At 41.6% G+C, this 22,225-nt stretch overlaps 1 protein-coding gene across 1 annotated transcript in view; it reads left to right on the top strand.

Moving 5' to 3' along the window:
* ENPP6 (ectonucleotide pyrophosphatase/phosphodiesterase 6) overlaps window positions 1–22,225 on the top strand; it is a 166,811-nt gene that overhangs the window by 139,054 nt on the left and 5,532 nt on the right. The window contains exons 6-7 of the mRNA XM_007940874.2: window positions 399–536; window positions 21,598–21,721. Of these exons, the coding sequence (XP_007939065.1) occupies window positions 399–536; window positions 21,598–21,721 (262 nt within the window). The remainder of the gene's footprint in view (window positions 1–398; window positions 537–21,597; window positions 21,722–22,225) is intronic.

Consider the following 22,225-nt stretch of genomic DNA (forward strand, 5'->3'; position numbering starts at 1 on the left):
GTAGTGATACTGCCTCGGAAACCCAAGGAGGGGTCGCTATGAGTTGGGGCCGACTCGACAGCAAACAACAACAACAACTGTTGGTATAGAAACATTTGGACTGTTCCAGTTTCTAGTGTATATTCCTCTACATGTCTACAGGTGCACATGTATGAGAGTTTCTCACTATATCCTTAGTGGTTGACTTAATAGGTTATAGAGTACATGGGACTTCAGTCCCACATTGTTTTGTGAGGTATACAAAAGATTCTCATTTTTATATAATCAAATCTATTTGTTTTTTATAATTTCTTTCTTTGCTTTTAGAAATTTAAGATCTCCCTCCCAAGGTCAAATAAATGTTCAGATATATGTAAGAAAGAGAATACAAAACAGATCATTCTTGGCTTTCTTTGCAGATATATAACACATTGAAAACAGTGGAACATATGACTGTCTACGAGAAAGAAGCCATACCAAGCAGGTTCTACTATAAGAAAGGGAAATTTGTCTCTCCTTTGACCTTAGTGGCTGAGGAAGGATGGTTCATAACTGAGGTAATTATAAAAAATATGACAGACAATATGTTCATTGTATAAATTCTATAAATAGTCCAAAGATAAATAATAATTGCTCAGATTTTATACTTAAGAGACATTTTTTCACTATGTGTCATTTATTGCATTATTTTCTTATTCAAAGAAGCAAAAGGTTTGATCAGGTGAAGTTTAGTCACAAACTGTAGACACAAGACCAGAGTCATGGTTTAGACTTCATGGCTCCAGTCTCCCTGTATTTTAACAAACCAACCTTAACTCAATTACTGTGACTTACAATGTAACCTGTTCAGTTTAAAGCATAACGATTACTGTGAACTAAAACAATTGCTTTAGGGCAGCCAAAAGCATGGAGAAGCCCAGCTTTGTTTCTACTTTTAAGATAAATGTTTAGCAAACAAAACTCCATAGATCCAGTTCCCTAGTTTGCCAACTTGGTTTTACAGATGAGAAATCTTGCATTTCTGGTCCAAACCCTAATTGCCTCCTGGATGACTTCAACAGCCTCCTCCTTGTCTGCTTATGGCATGGGCCAATGTGGAAAGGCCGAGCCCTTCAGGGAAATCTGCCTTCACGTCATGTTTCAAATCAAACCCTAAAGAAGATGTAGGCTATTGTAGAGCCATGAGTTGAGAGGTGGGTTACAAATGGATCAGTCTACAGGAGAGAATAAAGTAGCAGATGTTGGAACATGAGAGTAGTTGGTTAATAAGGATCAAGTGTAAAGTCTAACACTAGAATTTAGTGGGCCAGAGAGAGAGCAGGTGATGATCAGCAGGAATACTGATCAATTAATTAGATCCAGGGATCTGGCCATGAAAAAACCAGTTTTGTGAATGAAATTCAGTCATTCAGGAGAATCAAGTCACTCCTGAGTAGTATTCTCAGACATATTGAAGCACCAGGTCACTGAGTGGGAACACAGTAGATCAGGTAAGGAATGTCCACTCTCACTGGCCAGAGGCCAAGTGAGGCTTCTTATCAGTAGAGTTGGGTCATGTGTGTCAGGTGATTTAAAAGGCCTCCAAAGTGCCTGCAAAAAGCTCTCTTTAAGAACCAAATGCTTCTCTTCACTTCATTTTAGGCTAAAGACATTTCTCAGTGGCCGGCATTGAACATATAAGCAGTCAATGTAGGTTATAGAGTATCTACCTATCCAACTTTGCTCCATAAAGCCAACTTGTTTTCCAAGTCATGCAAAATGGTATAATTGTTAAAGTTTTTCCATTTAGAAAATTCTGGTGGAATTGCTTTGCATTTTAAAATGTAAATAGAGTTTGAGGGTTAATCCACAATTAGCTGTCACTCGTTTCTTAGCAGGACTATGCAATCCACTGTTTACTTTCTCTTATTTAGCTGAAATCAACTGCACGGAGCAGCTAGTTCATGTAGGGAAGGAGATTACAAGAATGCAGAGGTAATTGGGGATGATTTGGTGGAAGACTATGGTAGCATAGTGCCTAAGGCACTGGAGTGCTAACCAGAAGGCTGGCAGTTCAAACTCACCAGCCACTCCTTGGAAGGAAGGTTGGGCAATCTACTTCCATAGTGATAGTGCATCCGCAACCCAAGGAGGGATCGCTATGAGTCGGGTCTGACTCGACGGCACACAACAACAACAAGGCTTAAGTTAGGGCAATGGCAAAGCCAGGGGGTACCATGAAGACACTGGACACTGATGAGGTCCCATCTCAATTCCAATGGGAGAGGAACTGGGCCACCCTCCCCCATACCCCACTAGATGGGACAGGCACTGGTGAAGTTGCTGTATCCACAAGTGTTGTCAGAAAAGTTTCAATCTGAAAGGAAAACATAGTATCTTGACAATACAGCATCCAGCAAGAAGATGTAAATCATTAAAATAAATGACTAAAATCCAGTGATGAACGATCAAGAGATAACAGTTAAGATACCTTGGTTATAAGTAATAGACTATGTGAACAAATGTGGCTTAAATAATAAAGAAGTATTATCTTACTTAACTAGAAGTCTGGAGATAAGAAGTTCCAGGGTTGGTTTATCCAGCACCTCTAGAATATCAAGGTCTTGAGTCAGCTGTTCTGCAATTCTTTTGGCTTTGCCTCAAGGTCACAAGATGGCTGCTGCAGCTCTAAGCATCACATCTCAGGCCATTCAGTAGCAAGAAAGAAGGGATGTGGCTTCTCCTTGTATAGTTTCACTTTTATCAGGGAGGAGACTATGACCCAGAACTAGGGGCAGGGCTGTTTTTTGGGGGCTCTGAAGAATATAGAATTTGAAGAAAATCTCTCTTTAAGGAAAGGGTACATAACTGTTAATATAAAATTAGATACAGGATCTTGGAAGAGGTCCAAGGCAGTGAGAGTCCCCATGTTTAAGCTTCTTTAACTACACTGTAAATTCATCTGTGCCCAGAACACATTAGCAAACTTCCTATGTCTCATCAATCAACTAACCATTCTGGTTAGAAAATTCCTGCTTTAGGTCTGCTTTGGTCCCAAGATCTGGTGCTATGCTATACAAACCAGGGGCCTCAATCACAAGACAAAAGTGATGATAAACTGAGAATTAGGCAGACTGGGTTGCTGAAATTTAAAACAGCAAAGGAAAAGAAGTAAAAGAAGATCAAGGACAAACCACACCATTTCCAACATTTCGACTAGCAATGGGTCAGTCAGAGAACCCATTGACCAGAATGATGATGCTTTCTCCTGCCCCTGGTTCTACTTTAATGTCCTCAACCCCCACCTCCAAGGGAAACTGCAGAAAATTGGCAAATTACAGTGTCTTTTGAGGGTGAGGTCACATGGTACTGTACTATCTATCTATCTATCTATATGACTCATGATGGGAGCTCTGGTAGCATAGTGCCTAAGGCATTTGACTGCTAACCAGAAGGCTGGTGGTTCAAACCCACCAGTCACTCCTCGGAAGGAAGGTTGGGCAATCTATTTCCATAATGATACCATCTCTGAAACCTAAGGAGGGGTCGCTATGAGTCGGGGTCAACTCGATGGAACATAACAACAACAACAACATGACTCATGATGACCTCATGCATTACAGAGTAGACCTGTTCTCCATAGGGTCTTCTTGGCTGGAGTCTTCACAGAAGCAGATCTTCCGCTCTTCCATGGTGTTGCTAGATGGATTTGGATCCGCCCAACTTTAGATTAGCAGCTGATCAAAAGCCACTTGCACCACCTGAAGATCAATAACACACACACACACACACACACACATTTGTTTGAGGAAATCAAAACTAACAATCAACTGGTTATCAAAAGTTGCCCAGTATTTAATTGTATGGCATAATTAATTAATATAATCAATTAATATAAATTATGGTGTCTATAATTTAATAGCACAAATGTTTTTCTGGAAAATCATAGCTGTTTCCAAGTCCTGAGAAAAATAGGTATTTTGGGATCACTCTTTTTTTGTATCTTAGTTCCCTAGACTGTGCACCTTAATCATTGTATTATGTCCTTGAAATTTTGGATTTTTATTTCAGATCTTAGTTTAATATAATACTGGGGTTTAATTATTTTTCTTCTGAAAAATCCTAAAAATGAATACCCATTCTTTTCTTATTGGCTTAGACTTCCTTGTTTTACATCTTTCTCTTGTTTATTATCTACCACTCGTTTGTCAGTTTGTCATACTGTGGTGGCTTGGCTGTGATGCTAGAAGCTATGTCAACAGTATTTCAAATATCAGCAGGGTGTTTCTTGGTGAATAGGTTTCAGCAGAGCTTCCAGGCTAAGACAAACTAGGAAAAAGATGTAATGGTCCACTTTGGAAAAAAATGGCCACTGGAAACCTTACGAATAGCACAGAACATTTTCTGATATAGTGCCAGGAGATGAGCCCCTCAGATTAGAAGGCACTCAAAATATGACTGGGGAAGAGTTTACTTCCTCAAAGTAGAGTCAACCTTACTGGTGAGGATGGAGTAAAGTTTTCAGGACCTTCATTTGCTTATGTGGCATGACTCAAAATGAGAAGAAACATCTGCAAACATCCATTAATAATCATAATGTGAATGTATGAAGTAAGGATCTAGGAAACTTCGAAGTTGTAAAAAATTACAACTAGGCATCAGTGAGCTGAAATGGACTAGTATTAGCCATTTTTAATCAGACAATAATATGGTCTATGTCAGGAGTGATAAATTGAAGAGAAAGGGTACGACATTCATTGCCAAAAAGAACATTTTGAGATCCATCCTGAAGTACAATGCTGTCAATGTAGGATAATATCCATATGCCTACAAGGAAGACCAGTTAATATGACTATTATTCAAATTTATGCACCTATCACTAAAGCCAAAGATGAATAAATTGAGTATTTTTACCAACTTCTGCAGTCTGAAATTGACCAAACATGCAATCAAGATGCATTGGTAATTACTGATAACTGGAATACAAAAGTTGGAAATAAAGAAAAAGCATCAACAGTTAGAAAATATGGCCTTGGTGAAACAAATGATGCTGGACATCACATGATAGAATTATGCAAGACCAATGACCTTTTTTCAATAGCATAAATGGTGATCATACATATTGATTGTACCAGCTGGAACACACAGGAATCAAATCAGCCACATCTGTGGAAAGAGGCAATGTAGCAGCTCAATATCATCAGTCAGAACAAGGCTAGGATCCAACTATGGAACAGCCCATCAATTGTTCATATGCAAGTTCAAGTTGAAGCTGAAGAAAGTTAAAATATGAGAGCCAGAATACAACCTTGTATATATCTATATCTATATCTATATCACCTAAATTTAGAGACCATCACAAGAATAAATTTGATGCTTTGAACACCAATGACCAAAGCCCAGACAAGTTGTGAGATGACATCAAGGACATCACACATGAAGAAAACAAAAAGTCATTACAAAGAAAGAAAAGGTCAAAATGGATGTCAGAAGAGACTTGATACTTGCTCTTGAATGGAGAGTATTTAAAGCGAATGGAAGAAATGATTAAATGAAAGAGCTGAACAGAAGATTTCAAAGGGTAGCTCAAAAAGACAAAGTAAAGTATTATAACAAAATGTGTAAACACCTGGAGTTAGAAAATCAAGAAAGGGAAGAACACACTCAGCATTTCTCAAGCTGAAAGAATTGAAGAAAAAATTTAAGCCTTGAGTTGCAATACTGAAAGATTTCATGAGCAAATTATTGAATGATACAGGAAGCATCAAAAGAAGATGAGAGAATACACAGTCAGTGTACCACAAAGAATTGGTCGATGGTGAGCCATTTCAGGAGGTAGCATATGATTTAAGAACTGATGGTAAAGAAGGAAGAAGTTCAAAATGCTCTGAAAGAAATGGTGAAAAACAAGCCTTCAGGAATTGGTAGAATATCCATTGAGATGTTTCAACAAAAGGATGTAATGCTGGAAGCACTCATATTTTATGCCAAGAAATTTGGAAGACAACTACCTGGATAACTGACTGGAACATATCCATATTTGTACCCATTCCAAAGAAAGGTGCTCCAACAGAATGTGAAAATTACTGAACAATGTCATTAATAACATACACATGTACAATTTTGTGGAAGATAAGTAAAAAATGATTGCAGCAGTACACAGTCAGGGAACTACCAGATAGCCAAGCTGGATTCAGAAGAGGACATGAAATGATGGATATTACTGCTGATGGCAGATGGATCTTGGCTGAAAGCAAAGAATACCAGAAAGATATTTACTTGTGTTTTACTGACTATGCAAAGATGTTTAACTGTGTGTGTAATCATAACAAATTGTGGATAACATTGTGAAGAATAGGAATTCCAGAACACTTAATTGTGCTCATGAGGAAACTGTACATAGACCAAGAGGCAGTTGTTTGAACAGAACAAGGGTTTACTGCATGGTTTAAAATTAGGAAGGTGTGTGTCAGGGTTGTATCCTTTCACCACACTTCTTTAATCTGTATGCTGAGTAAATAGTCCAAGAAGATGGACAATATATACAGAAGAATGTGGCATCAGGATTGGAGGAAGACTCATTAACAACCTGTAATATGCAGATGATACAATCTTACTTGCTGAAAGTGAAGAGGACTGGAAACACTGACAAAGATCAAAGACTGCAGCCTTCAGTATGCGTTATAGCTCAACATAAAGAAAACAAAAATCCTCACAACTGGACCAATAAGCAACCTCATGATAAATGGAGAAAAAATTGAAGTTGTCAAGGATTTAATTTCATTTTGATGCACAGTTTGTTCCCATGCAAACAGCAGTAAAGAAATCAAACAACATATTGCACTGGGCAAATCTGAAAGGAAAACAAAACAAAACAAAACAAAAAAAGCTCTTTAAAGTGTTGAAGAGCAAAGATGTCACTTTGAAGGCTAAGGTACATCTGACCCAATCCATGTAATTTTCAATTGCCTCATATAGGAGGAAGGAAGGCTGGGTAATCCACTTCCGAAGTGATACTGCCTTGGAAACCCAAGGAGGGGTCACTGTGAGTCAGGTCCAACTCGACGGCACATTAACAATAAAAATGACATATACATGTTCAGGCTGGACAATGAACAAGGAAGACTGCAGAGGAATTGATATATTTGAGTTATGGTGTTAGCAAAGTCACCATGGACTGCCAGAAGAATGAACAAAATCTGTCTTGGAAGAAGTACAGACAGAATGCCCGTTAGAAGTGAAAATGATCAGTCTTCATCTCTCCTACTTTGGTCATGTTATCAGAAGGGAGTAGACCCTGGTGAAGGATATCAAACTTGCTAAAGTGGAGGGCTGGTAGCATAGTGGCTAAGACACTTGACTGCTAACCAGAAGGCTGGCGGTTCAAACCCACCAGCCACTCCTCAGAAGGAAGGTTGGGCATTCCTACTTCCGTAGTGATACTGCCTCGGAAACCCAAGGAGGGGTCGCTATGAGTCGGGGCCGACTCGATGGTAAACAACAACAACAACAAAGTGGAGGGTCATCAAAGGAGGGGATGACCCTCAACAAGATGGATTGACACAGTGGTTGCAACAAAGGGCTCAGACATGGCGGAGATTGTGAGGATGGTGCAGGACCGGTCAGTGTTTGGTTCAGAAATACATGGGGTCGCTATGAGTCAAAACCGACCCAACAGCACCTAACAACACAACATTGTTTATTTTGCTCTCTTGACTATAAGGAACTGAAAATCCCAGTCTGTATCCTTGTTCTGCACTGTGTTAGAGCTATTAATCTTGCACAGTCCTTTTTGTAAAAATTCTCACCAAATGGTAAAAGAACAATATGTTGTGCCTTTAACCTGCATCCTAGTCCACAGCATATATGGTAAGGTTCTTGTATTAGGTTGCACTTCTGCACTCCACTTCTGTGGAGCATGGCAAAATCGTCAGCACTGGAGGCAATCTCTCTGGGTTTAGATGACGAAGGAGTCTGTTTCCTGGTTTGGACATGATTAGGAAAACAGCTGAGTCGGTACAAGTTGATATGGGTTGGGGACCAACAAAATCGCATCTCATCCCTTCTGCATTTCTCCCTCTACCTGTCATCCCATAAACATAAACATGTAGGATTTGGCTTCCTTGGTGAAAAGGCCATATCCATATAATTACCACCTTTCTGCCAATTTAAGTTTTAAAGACTTTCAGGTAGCCACTCTCACAGGAAGACTTTACTAAGTTCATTTTTTTCTTATGGTCACTTAGAGACTTGTCACAGAAAAAGACAGAGAAAGGGAAACAGGCTTAATTTGTCACCTGGAATTGCACAATTATCCACTATGACTGCTGACGTTGCCATAGAAAAGCAAGCTCTTCTTTTAGTGGCTCCCCATAGTTTGTTTCTGCTCTTGCACTTTTTATAATATAGGTTGGATTTCCAACTGCTACCAGTCTTTCCTTTGGCCTTCTCTCCTTAAAGGACAAAAATCCGAGGATGTTTATAACCCCAGAAGAGTAAGCACAAAGAGGTTAAAAAAAAAAAAAAAATTCACAGGCTGCCTACATGGATCAAGTCCAGTTGTCACATCAACCCAAGATCTTTTCTTCAGAGAATAAGAAATTGGACTTTCTAGTTGATGTTTCTTCCTCTTTCCTCTCCCTGTGACCATATTACTACCCTCTGGAAAGGTTTCCATTACTTCTTCTTGCCAGGACATGAGGGTCAGACTCTTTACCTGAGCATTTGAGCTCTGTACAATGTGGCTCTGCTCCCACAGCCTACATTTTTTCTCTGTAGCTCCCTTTTAGCTACCCATACTCTTACGAGCTCCTTGTCAGGCACTGCACAACTCCTTTCTCTAGGAGGTGCTTGGAAACAATCTGGGACAGTTCCACAAAAAGGGCATATGGGACAGTCAGGCACACCAAAGCAAAGTGCAGATGGAAAAATACTGTATCCACCGAACTCAAGTACAACCTTTTATCCTCAACTGTGAAAGTCATATTCCTGAAATATCATTCATCTATCAAATTCAACAAATATTTGTTTAGTGCCTACTACAGGTAACCCACTGATCAAAGTTCTAATTCCACAGTAGGGAGACTTACCTCACTGGGAGTCACAGCCCTCCTGAAGCTTACAGCCCAGGGAAGGAACCAAATAGTCAGTAGACACACATACATGCACACATGCCAATATGCTGTTACAAAGCTGGAAGCTGATTGGTGAGTGGTCAACAGCCAGGCAAGAAGAGAGGGTTGCTCTCCAGGCCAACGAACAAAATGCTTGAAGAAGCTGAGTCAGGAAAGAGCTACTAGAATCTGAGGAACTGGAAGAATGGACCAATATAGAGAGTGCAGGAGAGGGAACATGGCATGGGATGAGGCTAGACAGGCGAGCAGGGACACAGTCAGGCCAGGCCACGGGAAAGACTTGGTATTTTATCTCAAGTGCAATGGGAAACCAGGGAAATTTGATTATGGTCCATAATTCTTCAAGATAATATAATACACAACTCATAGGGAAATCAGGGTTGAAGAACTGAGGTCATAAACAGTTCCACAAAAACTTTCATTTCTTATATTGACTCACTAAATAAAGAGAATGACAATGGCATATCACACATTTTTAATCAGTAATAATGAGTACTTTAAGAATAATTTTCATTTTGTCTGCCTGGATCATTAGAATGAACCTCCCTCAATAGCATGCACATAAAGTTATTTACATTTTTCAGGCAATAAAATATATCAAGAAAAATGTCTTTTTAAAATTGTTAATAACAATAGTTACCTTGACTTAAGTACTTTCAGACTAATATCTCTAGTTCTCTCGAAGTCTCTGTATCTTGGATATTGTTATCCTGATTTTGATGAGTGGAGGCTCAGAGTTTTAAGTATCTTGCTTAATTTATAAAGCCAGAAGTGATAAAGCCAGGATGCAAACTCAAATGTAACCGTTAGGTACACATTAGGTCCAGTTCTCCAAAGATCCTTCCAATCTTCCATCAAAATGGTCAGTGTATGTATTGATTTCATGTTTCAGTGTTACGGACTCACTCTTCTGGTTGCCAACAAGTCTAGTGATGTGTCTCAGCTTTCTCACTCTAGAAGAGAAAATGTTCTAATACTGTGGTTCATTTTGTTTCTTACTCATGCCAGTGCTGCAAAAACCTCTAAGTTGCTCAACTGCCCCCTTTGCCTCCCTTTTTTGTAACCCCCAGCCCTCTCCTTTCCTATCACTGTCATATGTGATTTACACACACTTGAACTAACATTTTCACATTTGCAAAAATAATTTTTTAGTGCAAGATGTAAACATTTTGAAATAAGTGGTCAGGGAACCACATGCTCTCTCAATATACACTTGCTCTCCTGATCTCATGCCTGTGCGTGGGGTTCCAGTAACTTCAGTCAGTCCAATAAATAGCCAATTAGAATCCCTGCAGTGTCCGTTCCTTCTCGACTTCTACCTGTCCATCAAAGTCCAACTCAAATACCATTTTTTCCATAACACACAAAATGATCCCCTAATTTCCTACTCCTCTAAATTCTCACAAGACTCTGATTCACTCCATCTAGTGCTGTATTGTTTGCCTGTTTTTGTACTCTTTGCATCTGTAGCAGAAGTTCTTTTAGGTCAAGTATTTGGCATCTTTGCCTTTGTTTTCCTCTGTGGAACTTGGTCCACAGTAAAGACACAGTACATGTTGATAGATTTAATGAATTAATAAAACTGAGGCAGTTGATTTTGGTTACTGATTGATGGCTTGTTCACTTTGTAGGACTGTAAGTCAGTGAGCAAGTAAACAAAGAGAAAAACTAAATCAGCTCTTTATCAGTTGCCATCTAGTCTATTCCACTCATGGTGATCCCACGTGCTTCACAGTAGGCTTCCCAATGGCTGTTTTTTCAGAAATAGATCACTAATCCTCTCTTCTAAGGCCCCTCTGGATGGACTTGAACCTCCAAACTTTCAGTTAGCAGCTGAGCTCATTAACCATTTGCACCACCCAGCAACTCCAGATCAGACCTTTCATTTCGGCTGTTAGTCACCCTAAAGAGATTTCACCAGGGAAGGCCAGTGAAATACTGATGGTCATTTCCCCAGCTTCAGTTAGCCCAGAGCTGCAGTCCAGGGGCAAAGCACACATCAGCTCTCCCATTCTACACCCAGCTTCCAAGGGCGAATTGCTGTAGCTTCTCCTAGACAGAGTCTACCTCAAGCAACTGTGCTCAGAAAGGTAGTATAGGACCAGAGCCTGGTGAAAGATAGTGAAACAGGGCACTTCATCGTTGAAATTCTGGACTCCTGCGTTCTCAATACAGTGAATTCAGGCCTAAGCTTCTAAAAAAACCCAAACCTGCTGCCATCAAGTGGATTCTGTCTAGTAGTGACCCTATAGGACAGAATAGAAGTGACCTATAGGTTTTCCAAGGCTGTAAATCTTTACAGAAGCAGACTGCCTCATCTTTCTCCCATGGAGCATCTGGTGGGTTTGAACTGCAGACCTTTTTGTTAGCAGCTGAATTCTTTAACCACTATGCCACCAAAACTCTAAACTTCTAAGGAAGGCCAATATTTTTCCCTGGAGAAAGGATTTATTTTGAAAACTGGTAAAGGATATGATATGCCAGGCTCAGTTCTAAGGCCTGTGGTTAATGGAAGTTAGGTCTGGGCCCAAAGTAAGTGGGAAAATCAAGACAATCTGGAAAACCTGGCTTCTGAGTTTTAGTGGCAGCTAGAGTGGTATTGTCCAGGCCCAACTCATTGAGCTTCAGGAAGTCAGATGTGGAGTGCTGGAAGCTGCTTACTTTCTGGTGGTGATTAGAGTCACTTTGTATAAGCCATCTCACCCTCCTCACCCTTGGCACACTTCAATAAGCCTGAGCCCGGGGGGGCGGGCTATTCATGGGCCCCTCCCTTCAATACTTTGCTCTCCTCCATGGATTTGGCAACACAGGGAGTTCTGCCTTCTCTTGATCCCTGCTGGTTTTGCTGTCTGGCATTTTCCATTTCAGTGATTAAGCTGTGTGTGGCAAGGGGCTTTCTAGAATCAGGCCAGGGGCCCCAAGGCCTGAGCAATTAAATTCTTTTTTGAGAGAGAGGCTGCCTTCTAAGACAGAGACAGACAGGGAAACTGTTACCAAGACATTGCTTTGTAGTGGCGTGTGGCAAGCACACATCGAAGGTTCTTAACCACAACTCCCCAGAGTCTCCAAGGAGCCATGCTAACTGGAAGGCTCTCTGGAGGACAATTTAAAATAGCAATGCCACAAAATCTGAGAAACTGTGTCTGTAATAGAAACCGTAGCTCAACTTTAACCCTAGCAGCACAACCACCAGAGCCAGCCAAACTGTCTCCACTTTCACAGGAGTTTTAATTGAAGCCACCCCTGATTTGGAAATTATTGTGTGCCTTTATCAACCTAGGATGATCTCAAGAGTTTTTTGTATTTTCTTGGGGATGAGAGGCTTCTGTTATAACATGTCCTAAGAGAACAAAATAGATTTAATTTTTATTAGGCTTCTAACACACCTTACATAGTTTTTCATTTTATTTATTTTAATGTGGCCAGATTTTAACATGTTCCTGGTGCCCAAGAACACTGTTGAAATGCCTCCTCAGGAGAGAAGTGGAGAAACATGGAGCCCTGATCCCACTTCCTCAGAAAAATTATACTCTTAGTGGTTAAGAGGAGGTAGGCAGTCACAGTGTTTACCAACTAGAACACCACAGGTCTGATCAAGAGAATGGAACAGCAGGTGAGAAAGCTGAGAAAATTTTCATCAGCAGCAACAATAGATACTTTGACTTACGTACTTCCTGATTCTTTCAATGCTTCTGCACTGTGGATATTCCTATCCCTATTTTGATGAGTGAACTGAGTCTCAGAGTTTTAAATGTCTTTGTAAAGATACAAAGCCAGAAGTGACAAAGCCAGCTTGTGAATCCAATTGTAACCACTAGGCCATGGGTGAGTGTGTGAGGGGGCTCTGGAGCCACTGGGACCTTGCCTTTAAGGCACAGGCTTGGACCTCAGAATAGCAATGCAATAATAATAATAATAATAAACCCTCACTACCATTAGTCTGACTCGATGGCACACAACAACAACAACCATTGAGTTGGGTCCAACTCATAGGGACCCCTCTTTGGGTTTCCAAGGCTGCAAGGAGTGGCTGGTGGGTTTGAACCCCCAGCCTTCTGGTTAACAGTCAAATGCCTGAGGCACTACACCACCAGAGCTCCCAGTAATCCAATGTTGTTGTTGTTGTTATGTGCCATCAAGTCAGACCTGACTCATAGCGACCCCTCCTTGGGTTTCCGAGGCAGTATCATTATGGAAGTAGATTGCCCCATCTTCCTTCCGAGGAGTGGCTGGTGGGTGTGAACCACCAGCCTTCTGGTTAGCAGTCAAGTGACTTAGCCACTACACTACCAGAGCTCCCCAGTAATCCAATATAAACCCAAAATGTCCTCAGAAGAAAACAAATAAGAATTCTAAGTAGCACACGGTAGATGTGTGAGGAATGATGTTCGGAATTTCAATGCCTGACTACGCATTCAAATCACGTAAAGAAGATTAAGCCAAAACTATCCCCCCAGGTCTTCTTTGAGTCAAAACATAGTTTATCTTAATTAGTAAAGTAGGTCTGCTTTGAGCATTGTGTTCTTTTAAAGAACTATCTATGTGACAATGGCAAACCGAAAGGTTGGGTGGCAGTGAGTTTAAGATAATGGTGGTGGAATAATTTGGAAAATGATAGCGAGAATGGTAGCAGAACTTGAAAAATAACCAATATAACTGAACTGCACTTGTAGAAATGGTTGAAATGGTGTATCATTGACTGTATACTTTCACCACCACCACCACCAAAATCTTATGTGGATAGAAACAAAATGAAAAAAAAAAAAAAAAAAAAAACCAGATAGGTGGATGGATTGCCCACCTTACCTTGAAGAACCTCCAAATCTCCAAGAGCAGGGGCCCATGGTAGCCTCTGGGCTATCTCTGCAGAGTCAAGGTTGGATCCACTAGTGTAGGCAGAGTGCTCTCAAGTAAGGAGGCAGGGAGACAGCTGTGGTAGACACAGGAGGAGACCCAGAGCAGATGTCACAGGGCAGAACAGGGGCCTCTCACAAGACCTCACAGTAGCTCCTCTGGTTAGGGAGGAAGTCCTCAAACGATGGATTTTGAGGTCTTCACTTGCCCCATGAAAAGTCAATTTTGGGTGCATGGCAAGAGCTCGATGCCAGATGTCAACCCAACAGCTGCCTGCCCTTCTTCTCCTCTGGAGTATTCTTCTCTGTGGTTTAGCGGGCATCTGCTGATCTATGGTGAGGGAAAATCAGAAGGAATGGGCTAGAAATGTACGTGCTAATGTATTCCAAAAATGCAACAATAAAAAATGAGTAAATGCCCAGAGAGTTTGTCAAAACAAGTACTGCCCATGTGCGAACAGAAAATAATGAACACAGACTGTTGAGGTTGCTTCCTGCTTCTTCCTGTCCTTCCGTCCCTCCTGCACCCTCACCCTCATCCCCAGTACTCCCTCTCATTTCCCTCTCAGCTCAGCACCATAAGGGAATCCTAAATTGGTGAATTCAAAGAGATGAGTCCAGGGTAGTGTTGATTAACCACATAAACTGGTTTTCAGATTTGAGGGTAAATAGTGAATGGTACATTTTCTTTTTTTTAACACTAAAAGTGATTAAGATGAAGCCTAGAAACTTTAACTCTTATCTCATAAACATTCCCCTGGTTTCCCAAATTAAAGCAAGCTGTAACTGGCATCATGGTGAGGTGGTGCTGGAGTGTTTCCTTTAACGCAGGCACCTAAATATAAGAAGCCAAGTCTATAAAGATAATAACTCTGACCCATTTTCCCCAATGTTTCTTATTTCTGATCCCTTCTATATAAAATGGGAGCCTTGGTGGTGTAGTGCCTAAGGCATTTGACTGCTAACCAGAAGGCTGGTGGTTCAAATCCACCAGCCACTCCTCAGAAGGAAGATTGCGCAATCTACTTCCACAGAGATACTGTCTTGGAAACCCTAGGAAGGGACTCTATGAGTTGGATCCAACTTCTAGTATAAGCCATGAGAAAAACAACTGACTACAGTTTAGCAGCTCATCTATAAGGGGTCTAGCATTGCTATCCACCAATGTGTAGTAGAAGGGCCCTGGAAGGCACTGGCAAGTGCTAAACTACCTTGAGTGAATATTTTATTTAAATTGACAAGGGAGTGTTGACAGTAAGCTGAACAAGTAGTCCAGGTTCTCCTGGGATTGTCCAAATTTTAAAACTAGAAGTCTCATATCCCATGAACTCCCTCAGTCCTGCGGAAACTGAAGACAACTGGTCATTCTGTTTGATTGGCACAACCCCGGGAAGTCCCCTTGAAGAGGTCACTGACCAGGGCACAATCTAAGCTCCTCTCACTCCTTCCAACAGTCTCTGTCTGGTGGTTGCTTTCTTCTGACCATCTTTTCCTACATGAGGCTGTAAGGCTGTCCTTGCCTCTCTGAGCCTTCTCAATGTCAGACATTCCCCACAACAGAGTTCCCAAGGGTCTTATTACTGGATAAGCCTCAGTATCTCTCCCACCCTCTTTATCAGCATTCCTGTGGCCCCTTTATAGAGCCCCCTAACACAAGTAGCCCCACCCCCACTGACAGTTATTCTTCCCATAAGACTTCTGCTTCCTCTGGGGCCCAAGGCCTCTCCAGGGTCTGAGCCTCCCTCACTATTTCAAGCTCAAGGCACCCACTGTGGTCTTGGCTGTCACAGAAGCTATCACCCTTTCGTCTCCCCTCACTAAAGATGAATTCTCTTAGGTGAAGGAAGCACCACCCTGTTCATCTGTGTCCATGACCCCAAAAGCCTAGCACAGTGCCTGACACAGATTCAGAGCTCAATGTTTACCTGGTGAATTGAAAACTAGGCCCTGTAGTCACTGTGTCTCCTATGTTGACTGGGACAACCCCCTTCACCTCTAACAATGACACCCCTTCTTCTACTCGCTTCACAGTAGAAGAAGTAGACTCTCTCCTTCACCAGTTTATTAGTGAGACACACCCCTTTCTAGGCAGGTCCTTTATGTGGTCCTTCTACCACATGCTACAGAAGGACCAGATGTTTCCTGCAACTTGGCTGCTCACCCTACAATAGGCCTGGCTTTCTTAGTGATCCAGACTTAGGATCACTCCTCCACAAACTCATCTCCACCATCTCTACCAGCCCCTATCCTCCTTTCTCTCTTTTGGCCTAATATGGAGAACCTGGATGTCATGTCACTAGGTAGCAGTATGTGGCAGTCCACGGGCCTGGTATGGTCTGGATGGGGTCCGGATCCTCAACCAGGAGGATTGCCAGGCTGGGATTCCTACTATGGAAGCTGCATGGTCTGGGCCACAGTTTCTTGATAGGCAAGACTCACAGATGTGCACATGAGAAGATAATGACAGATGTAAAACAAAGATGCTGGAAGCCACCAAGAAAGGAAAAGAAAGAAAACCACCAAGGCACCATTTTGAGATTAATGTTTGTGGACATAATACAATTTTTTCAATCTCCTGGACCAAATGTAGCTTTCTCACATAACCAACCAGTTAACTATTAATCTTTTAACCTATAACAACAGTTCTTTTGCTGGAGTAATGTGTCATTTTAATAAAAGCTAGCAGATTTACCCATGATCAGATAGACCCCTCAGTTACCTTCAGGCTGAGGTTTTCATGGCTTTATGTTTGTATTTGTGGAATTTAGACAGTAAGCTCTTAATCAGGTAATCAGCCTTCATCTCCATTTCACCTGTCTCTTTGTCATGGGCTCATATATACTGTGTGGTTCATAATTAGTAAAGGCATTAATAACAACCATGTTCCACTCAATGTTTCAGGGATCACTGCCACCCAGACTATGAGAGGGAGAAGCAACACATTGAATTAGCTGATGAAGCTAAATTGGGATGTGTTGTAAGCACCACCATAGAGAAAGAACCAAAAAAATTTTAAAAGCATAAGAAGTTAGAAGTGCAATAAGGTAACAAAGCATTCCCATGGAAAAATACAAGCTACAGCTTGAGAAGAGCAGACAAGGAATGATGAAAATTCTGGAAACAGAGAGTCAATGAAATAGCAGGATATGGAAAACAGTAAGGCTAGGGAGCAATTTATGGGGTGAGACAGGATGAGGGTGCAATGTGATGTGACAGCTAAATAAGCAAAGAAACATTTGACTCTCACAGCCATCCCTGCGTGCTGCACGTGGCTAGAGTGCCTCTCCCACAGCCAGCGGCATCTGGTGGCCAGACAGCAGCCATTTATTGAGCACTTATTGTGCATCAGGCACTTAGCACAGTCATGTCATCCCTCAAAACCCCTGCAAGTCAGAGGTTATCATCCCAAAATCCAGGAGGGAAACTGAAGCTCAGAAAGGTTAAGCAGCTTTTCTAGGATCACAGAGCTCAAAAGCAACAAAACTGAAATATAAACCAATACCAATCCAACTCTAAAATCTCTTCCGTATACTTTATACTCAGTCACCACTTGGTGAATGAATAGGCAAGGAACAGGGTGACACCCTGCAGTCTAATGCCAGCTGTAACATTGCTGTGACCTCTGGCTATGGGGAAGTGGAAAGTGTGTGAGGACCAGACAACTACTGTGGAAAGCAGTACGGTGACTCCTTAAACAGTTGGAATTAGAAATACCATTTGACCCAGCAATTCCATTGTTGTATTGTTGTTATGTGCTGTCGAATCAGCATCGACTCATAGAACCCCTCCTTGGGTTTCCGAGGCAGTATCAATCCTACTTCTGTAGTGATACTGCCTTGGAAACCCAAGGAGGGCCCTCTTGAGTCGGGGCCGACTCGACGGCAAACAACAACAACAACAACAACAATCACTACAGAAGTAGGATTGCCCAACCTTCCTTCTGAGGAGTGGCGGGTGGGTTTGAACCGCCAGCCTTCTGGTAAGCAGTCAAGTGCCTTAGGCACTATGTTACCAGAGCTCCTAGCTCTAGGTATATATATATACTCCTAGGTATATATCCTAAAGAAGTGCGAGTCAGGACCAGAACAGATATATGCACACCCATGTTCATCGCAGCACTATTTACAATAGCCAAAAGATGGAAAAAACTTAGGTGTCCATCAACTGAAGAATGGATGACCAAACTATGATATATATACACACAATGGAATACTATGCAACTCTAAATAATAATGTAGAATCTGCAAAACACCGCATAATGTGGATGAACTTGGAGGACATTATGATGAGTGAATAAGTCAATCACAGAAGTACAAATATTGTATTAGTCTGTTATTGTAAAAAGTCAAGGAAAGGTTTATACATGGAGGGATACTTTCTTTGTTGGTTACCAAGGGTGGGAGGGGAGCAGAGGGAACACTATTAGATAGGTAGAGACAAGTATTGATTTGGGTGAAGAGAAGGGCAATGCACCAAATGTAAGTGATCAACACGGTGGCATTGAGGAAGAGGAAGACATAGAGAGGTACATGGGACATACAGACAACAAACATAAACCCTTTTGCACATACAGTACTGCACTGTCAGTGAAGGCAAACATGGATATATGGGTGGATAGATAAGTGGACAAGCTGAACTATTAGGTATGTCTACGCAGGGGGGAGTGTGCCCAAGACCATGTACAGGGTTGGCAGACAATGTTTCTACAAGTGTATTGCTATGTTCTGTAAGAATTCCCAGCTGTATAGTAGAGTTGACAAGGGACAAGATTATAGTCACTTCTTGGGCACAGCCAGCTTCCCGGAGGGAGCAAGTAGTTGGACCTGTGGGCTCAGGACCATAGTCGCAGGGGACATCAAGATCAATTGGCATAACATACTACACAAAACATTGTTCCACCTCATACTTTGGCAAATAGCAACTGAGATCTTAAAAAAAAAAAAAAATTCATGGAAAGAATTAGTCCAAGGGACTGGTACACCATGCGGTCCTTAGCCCATATGACTATGAGACCAGAAGAACTTGATGGTGCCCTTCTACCACTGTCAACCACTCAGAGGCAGATCTATGTAGGAGATCCTGGATAGAGTGGGAAAACAATGTGGAACAAAACTCAAAATCATTTGAAAAAAAAAAAAAAAGGGACCATGTTTGCTGGTCTGACAGAGCCTAATGGAGCCACTGAGATTATGGCCCCTAGCTGCCCTTCAGGTCTGGAATTGAACCCACACAGTGGTTTCCAGCCAAACAAAAGACAGGCATATGAGGTGAACATTTACACCAGCTAGGTACACTCCTTGGAGAGAACAACTGGCAAGAATAGAAGGGCTGTGTATGCACAGGGACATAGTTCAGGGGGCAGGAATGCATGGAGGGATGGACACAGGGAAGAAGTAACTATCGGGAGGAAGTGAGAGGGGAGCTGTTGCATTGGGGTAAATTGTAGTCAATGTCATGAGACAAAGTGTATGTGAACTGATGTATGGAAAGTGAATTTGCTCTGTTGCACCCAGATAACAATTTAAAAAAGAAAGAAAGAAAGAAAGTGTATGAAGACCAGGAGTCAGAAAACTTGAGTTCCAACTCCAGCTATGCCTCTTACTAGCTGTGTGACTCTTATGAGTGTCACTTAACTTCTTTGTGCCTCAGTTCCTTCAACTATAACGTTGGGACAATAATGTCATCCACACAATAATGTTATGATCATTAAGTGACTGTCAGTGTAGGCTCTTGGTGAATGGTAAAAAAGAAAAGACTTACTGCCGTTGAGTTGGATCCAACTCATAGCGGCCCCTCCTTAGGTTTCCAAGGTGGTATCACTACAGAAGTAGATTGTCCACCTTTCCTTTCAAGGAGTGCTGGTTGGTTTGAACCGCCACCCTTCTGGTTAGCAGTCAAATGCCTTAGGCACTATGCCATCAGAGCTCCACCCAAAAATCATAATACTATTATGACTCTAAATACATGGTACTATTATAGTCATAAGGAGCTCTGGTGGCTTAGTAAATAAGGCATTTGGACCCAAACCAGAAGGCCAATGGTTCAAACCCACCAGTTGTTCTGCAGGAGGAATATGAGGCAATCTACTTCCACAAAGATTTATAGCCTTAGAAACCCAATGGGTATTGTTATGAGTCAGAATCAACTCACTGGTCATGGGTTTGCTTTGGTTTGAGTTATTACAGTCATGGTACCATTATAAATACATGCACCTGGGTGATGTAAACAGTTAATGCACTCAGCTGCTAACCAAAGTTTGGAGGTTTGAGTTTGCCCAGAAGCTCTTGGAACAAAGGCCTGGTGATATGCTTTTGAAAAAACTGCCCTTGAAAACCCTGTGGAGCACAGTTGTACTATGACACACATGGGGTCACCTAGTGTAAGAATTGCCTCCATGGCAATTAGCTTTATTATGAATCTTGTGAGCCATCCTGTAAATTGCTTGTATTTTAATTGTTTTGATTTCACACATTCATCTTGACTAGCCAATTCTACTTCTTGCATTAGAAATATTTGTAATATTAAACCCTGCTTTGCAAGAAATATCAGGATCAAATGGTTAGTTTATAATGAATGGCTGTGTTGTGTTCCACTGGCTGTAGCCTCCTTTTATTGTAGTTGTTAGTTGCCCTCAAGTTGATTCTCACTCATAGTGACTCAATGTTATAATAGAACTGTCATTTTCAAAGCTAGGGTTGTCAAGGTTGTGATCTTTCAGAAGCAGATCACCAAGCCTGTCTTCCAAGGTGTTTGGGGGGTTTGATCGGCAAACCTTTGGCTCATAGTTAACCATTTGTGCCATTCAGAGCCTCCTTAAGATTCACAAAAATTTCTTTAAGCCCAATGTTTCACAACAAGTAAGCATCTATACCCACTGTAATCAAGTTGATTAAGAACTCAATTACAACTACCCCATAGAGTTTCCAAGGCTATAAATCTTTACAGAAGCAGACTGGCTCATCTTTCTCCCATGGAGTGGCTGGTGCATTCGAACCGCCAGTCTTTTGGTTAGCAGCCAAATGTCTTAACTACTGTCCCACCAGAGCCTAAAAATATATGTAGTTCAAAGAAAAGAAAGGTGACAGGGCCATGATGGTTTTGGATTCCATCTCAACTGAAGAATGGCTGAAGGAAATGAAGAATTTATGGCCTGGAGAAGAGGAGCAAAAATGCCATCTCCAAAGGTTTGAATGAATGGCTTAGAGAAGAGGGGACTGATTTATTTTGAGTTGCTCCCAAGGGAGGAGCTAGAAGCACGGGGAAGTATGTATGTATCACCATAAAGGGGTACTGGGATGGTAGTGAGTGGAATGGAGAGCAGCCCTTAGCTTCAGTTGCTTTGTTAGTAAAATGAGATGATTGGATTAAATACATTTTAACATACTTTCTGTCTCTAACATGCTATATTCAGTGGTTATAAAACTTATTACGAGGTCCAGTTCAACTCAGTATGAGAAAATACCTTCTTAACTAAGCTCCTTAGCAATTTAATGGACTACCTCCAAAGGTATGAGGTACTTGGTTTAGGAAGTAATCCAGTTAAGATTGGAAAGCCCCAATCAGAGATGTGTTCGGTGGTAGTTTGGATCAGATGCCCTCTAATCACAATTTCTTAGAACACAATGCCATGCAATTGTCTTATTTCGTTTCAGAATCGAGAGATGCTTCCATTTTGGATGAACAGCACTGGAAAAAGGGAAGGCTGGCAGCATGGATGGCATGGATATGACAATGAGCTCATGGACATGAGGGGCATTTTCTTGGCCTTTGGACCTGGTAGGCAAAGAAATGACCAAACACTCTTAGTTGGCCTTTCCCCAGGAGGTGTCTCTCAGTAGGGCTAATGGTGCTGGTAAAGGCTGGAGTAATTTCTTTAGGCACCCTTTTTATGAGCAAAGTTGAGCAAACCCAGCCGGTCCCCATGAAACATCTTTTACTGGCTTCTTTTCAAATGCTTCTTGGGTTTGGCAAATGTGGTCAAATGCTTTTCCTTGTAAAATTTAAGCCCTGAGTGCAGTGAAGAAAATGTATTCCACATGTTCATGATTCATTTTTTACTTAATTCATCAAAATGTTATTTCACAGCTATCTGATGTCCAGGAAAGCTTATCAGACACCAGGCTGCTGACAGCTGTTAGTCTGGAAGTGGGCATGCTTGCTTCTCAGGCTCTGGCTCTTCCACAGCCCTCCCTAACTACCCACCCTGGGAGGTTCACTCGGTTCAGGGCCCAACCAGAAGCTAGGCTGTGCTGGAGGGCAGGCTCCAAAATGATCCTGGGA

The sequence above is a fragment of the Orycteropus afer genome, unplaced genomic scaffold (genome assembly GCF_000298275.1).
Source record: "Orycteropus afer afer isolate SDZICR_OR568_19922 unplaced genomic scaffold, OryAfe1.0 scaffold00073, whole genome shotgun sequence".
In the NCBI taxonomy this organism is placed as follows: Eukaryota; Metazoa; Chordata; class Mammalia; order Tubulidentata; family Orycteropodidae; genus Orycteropus; species Orycteropus afer.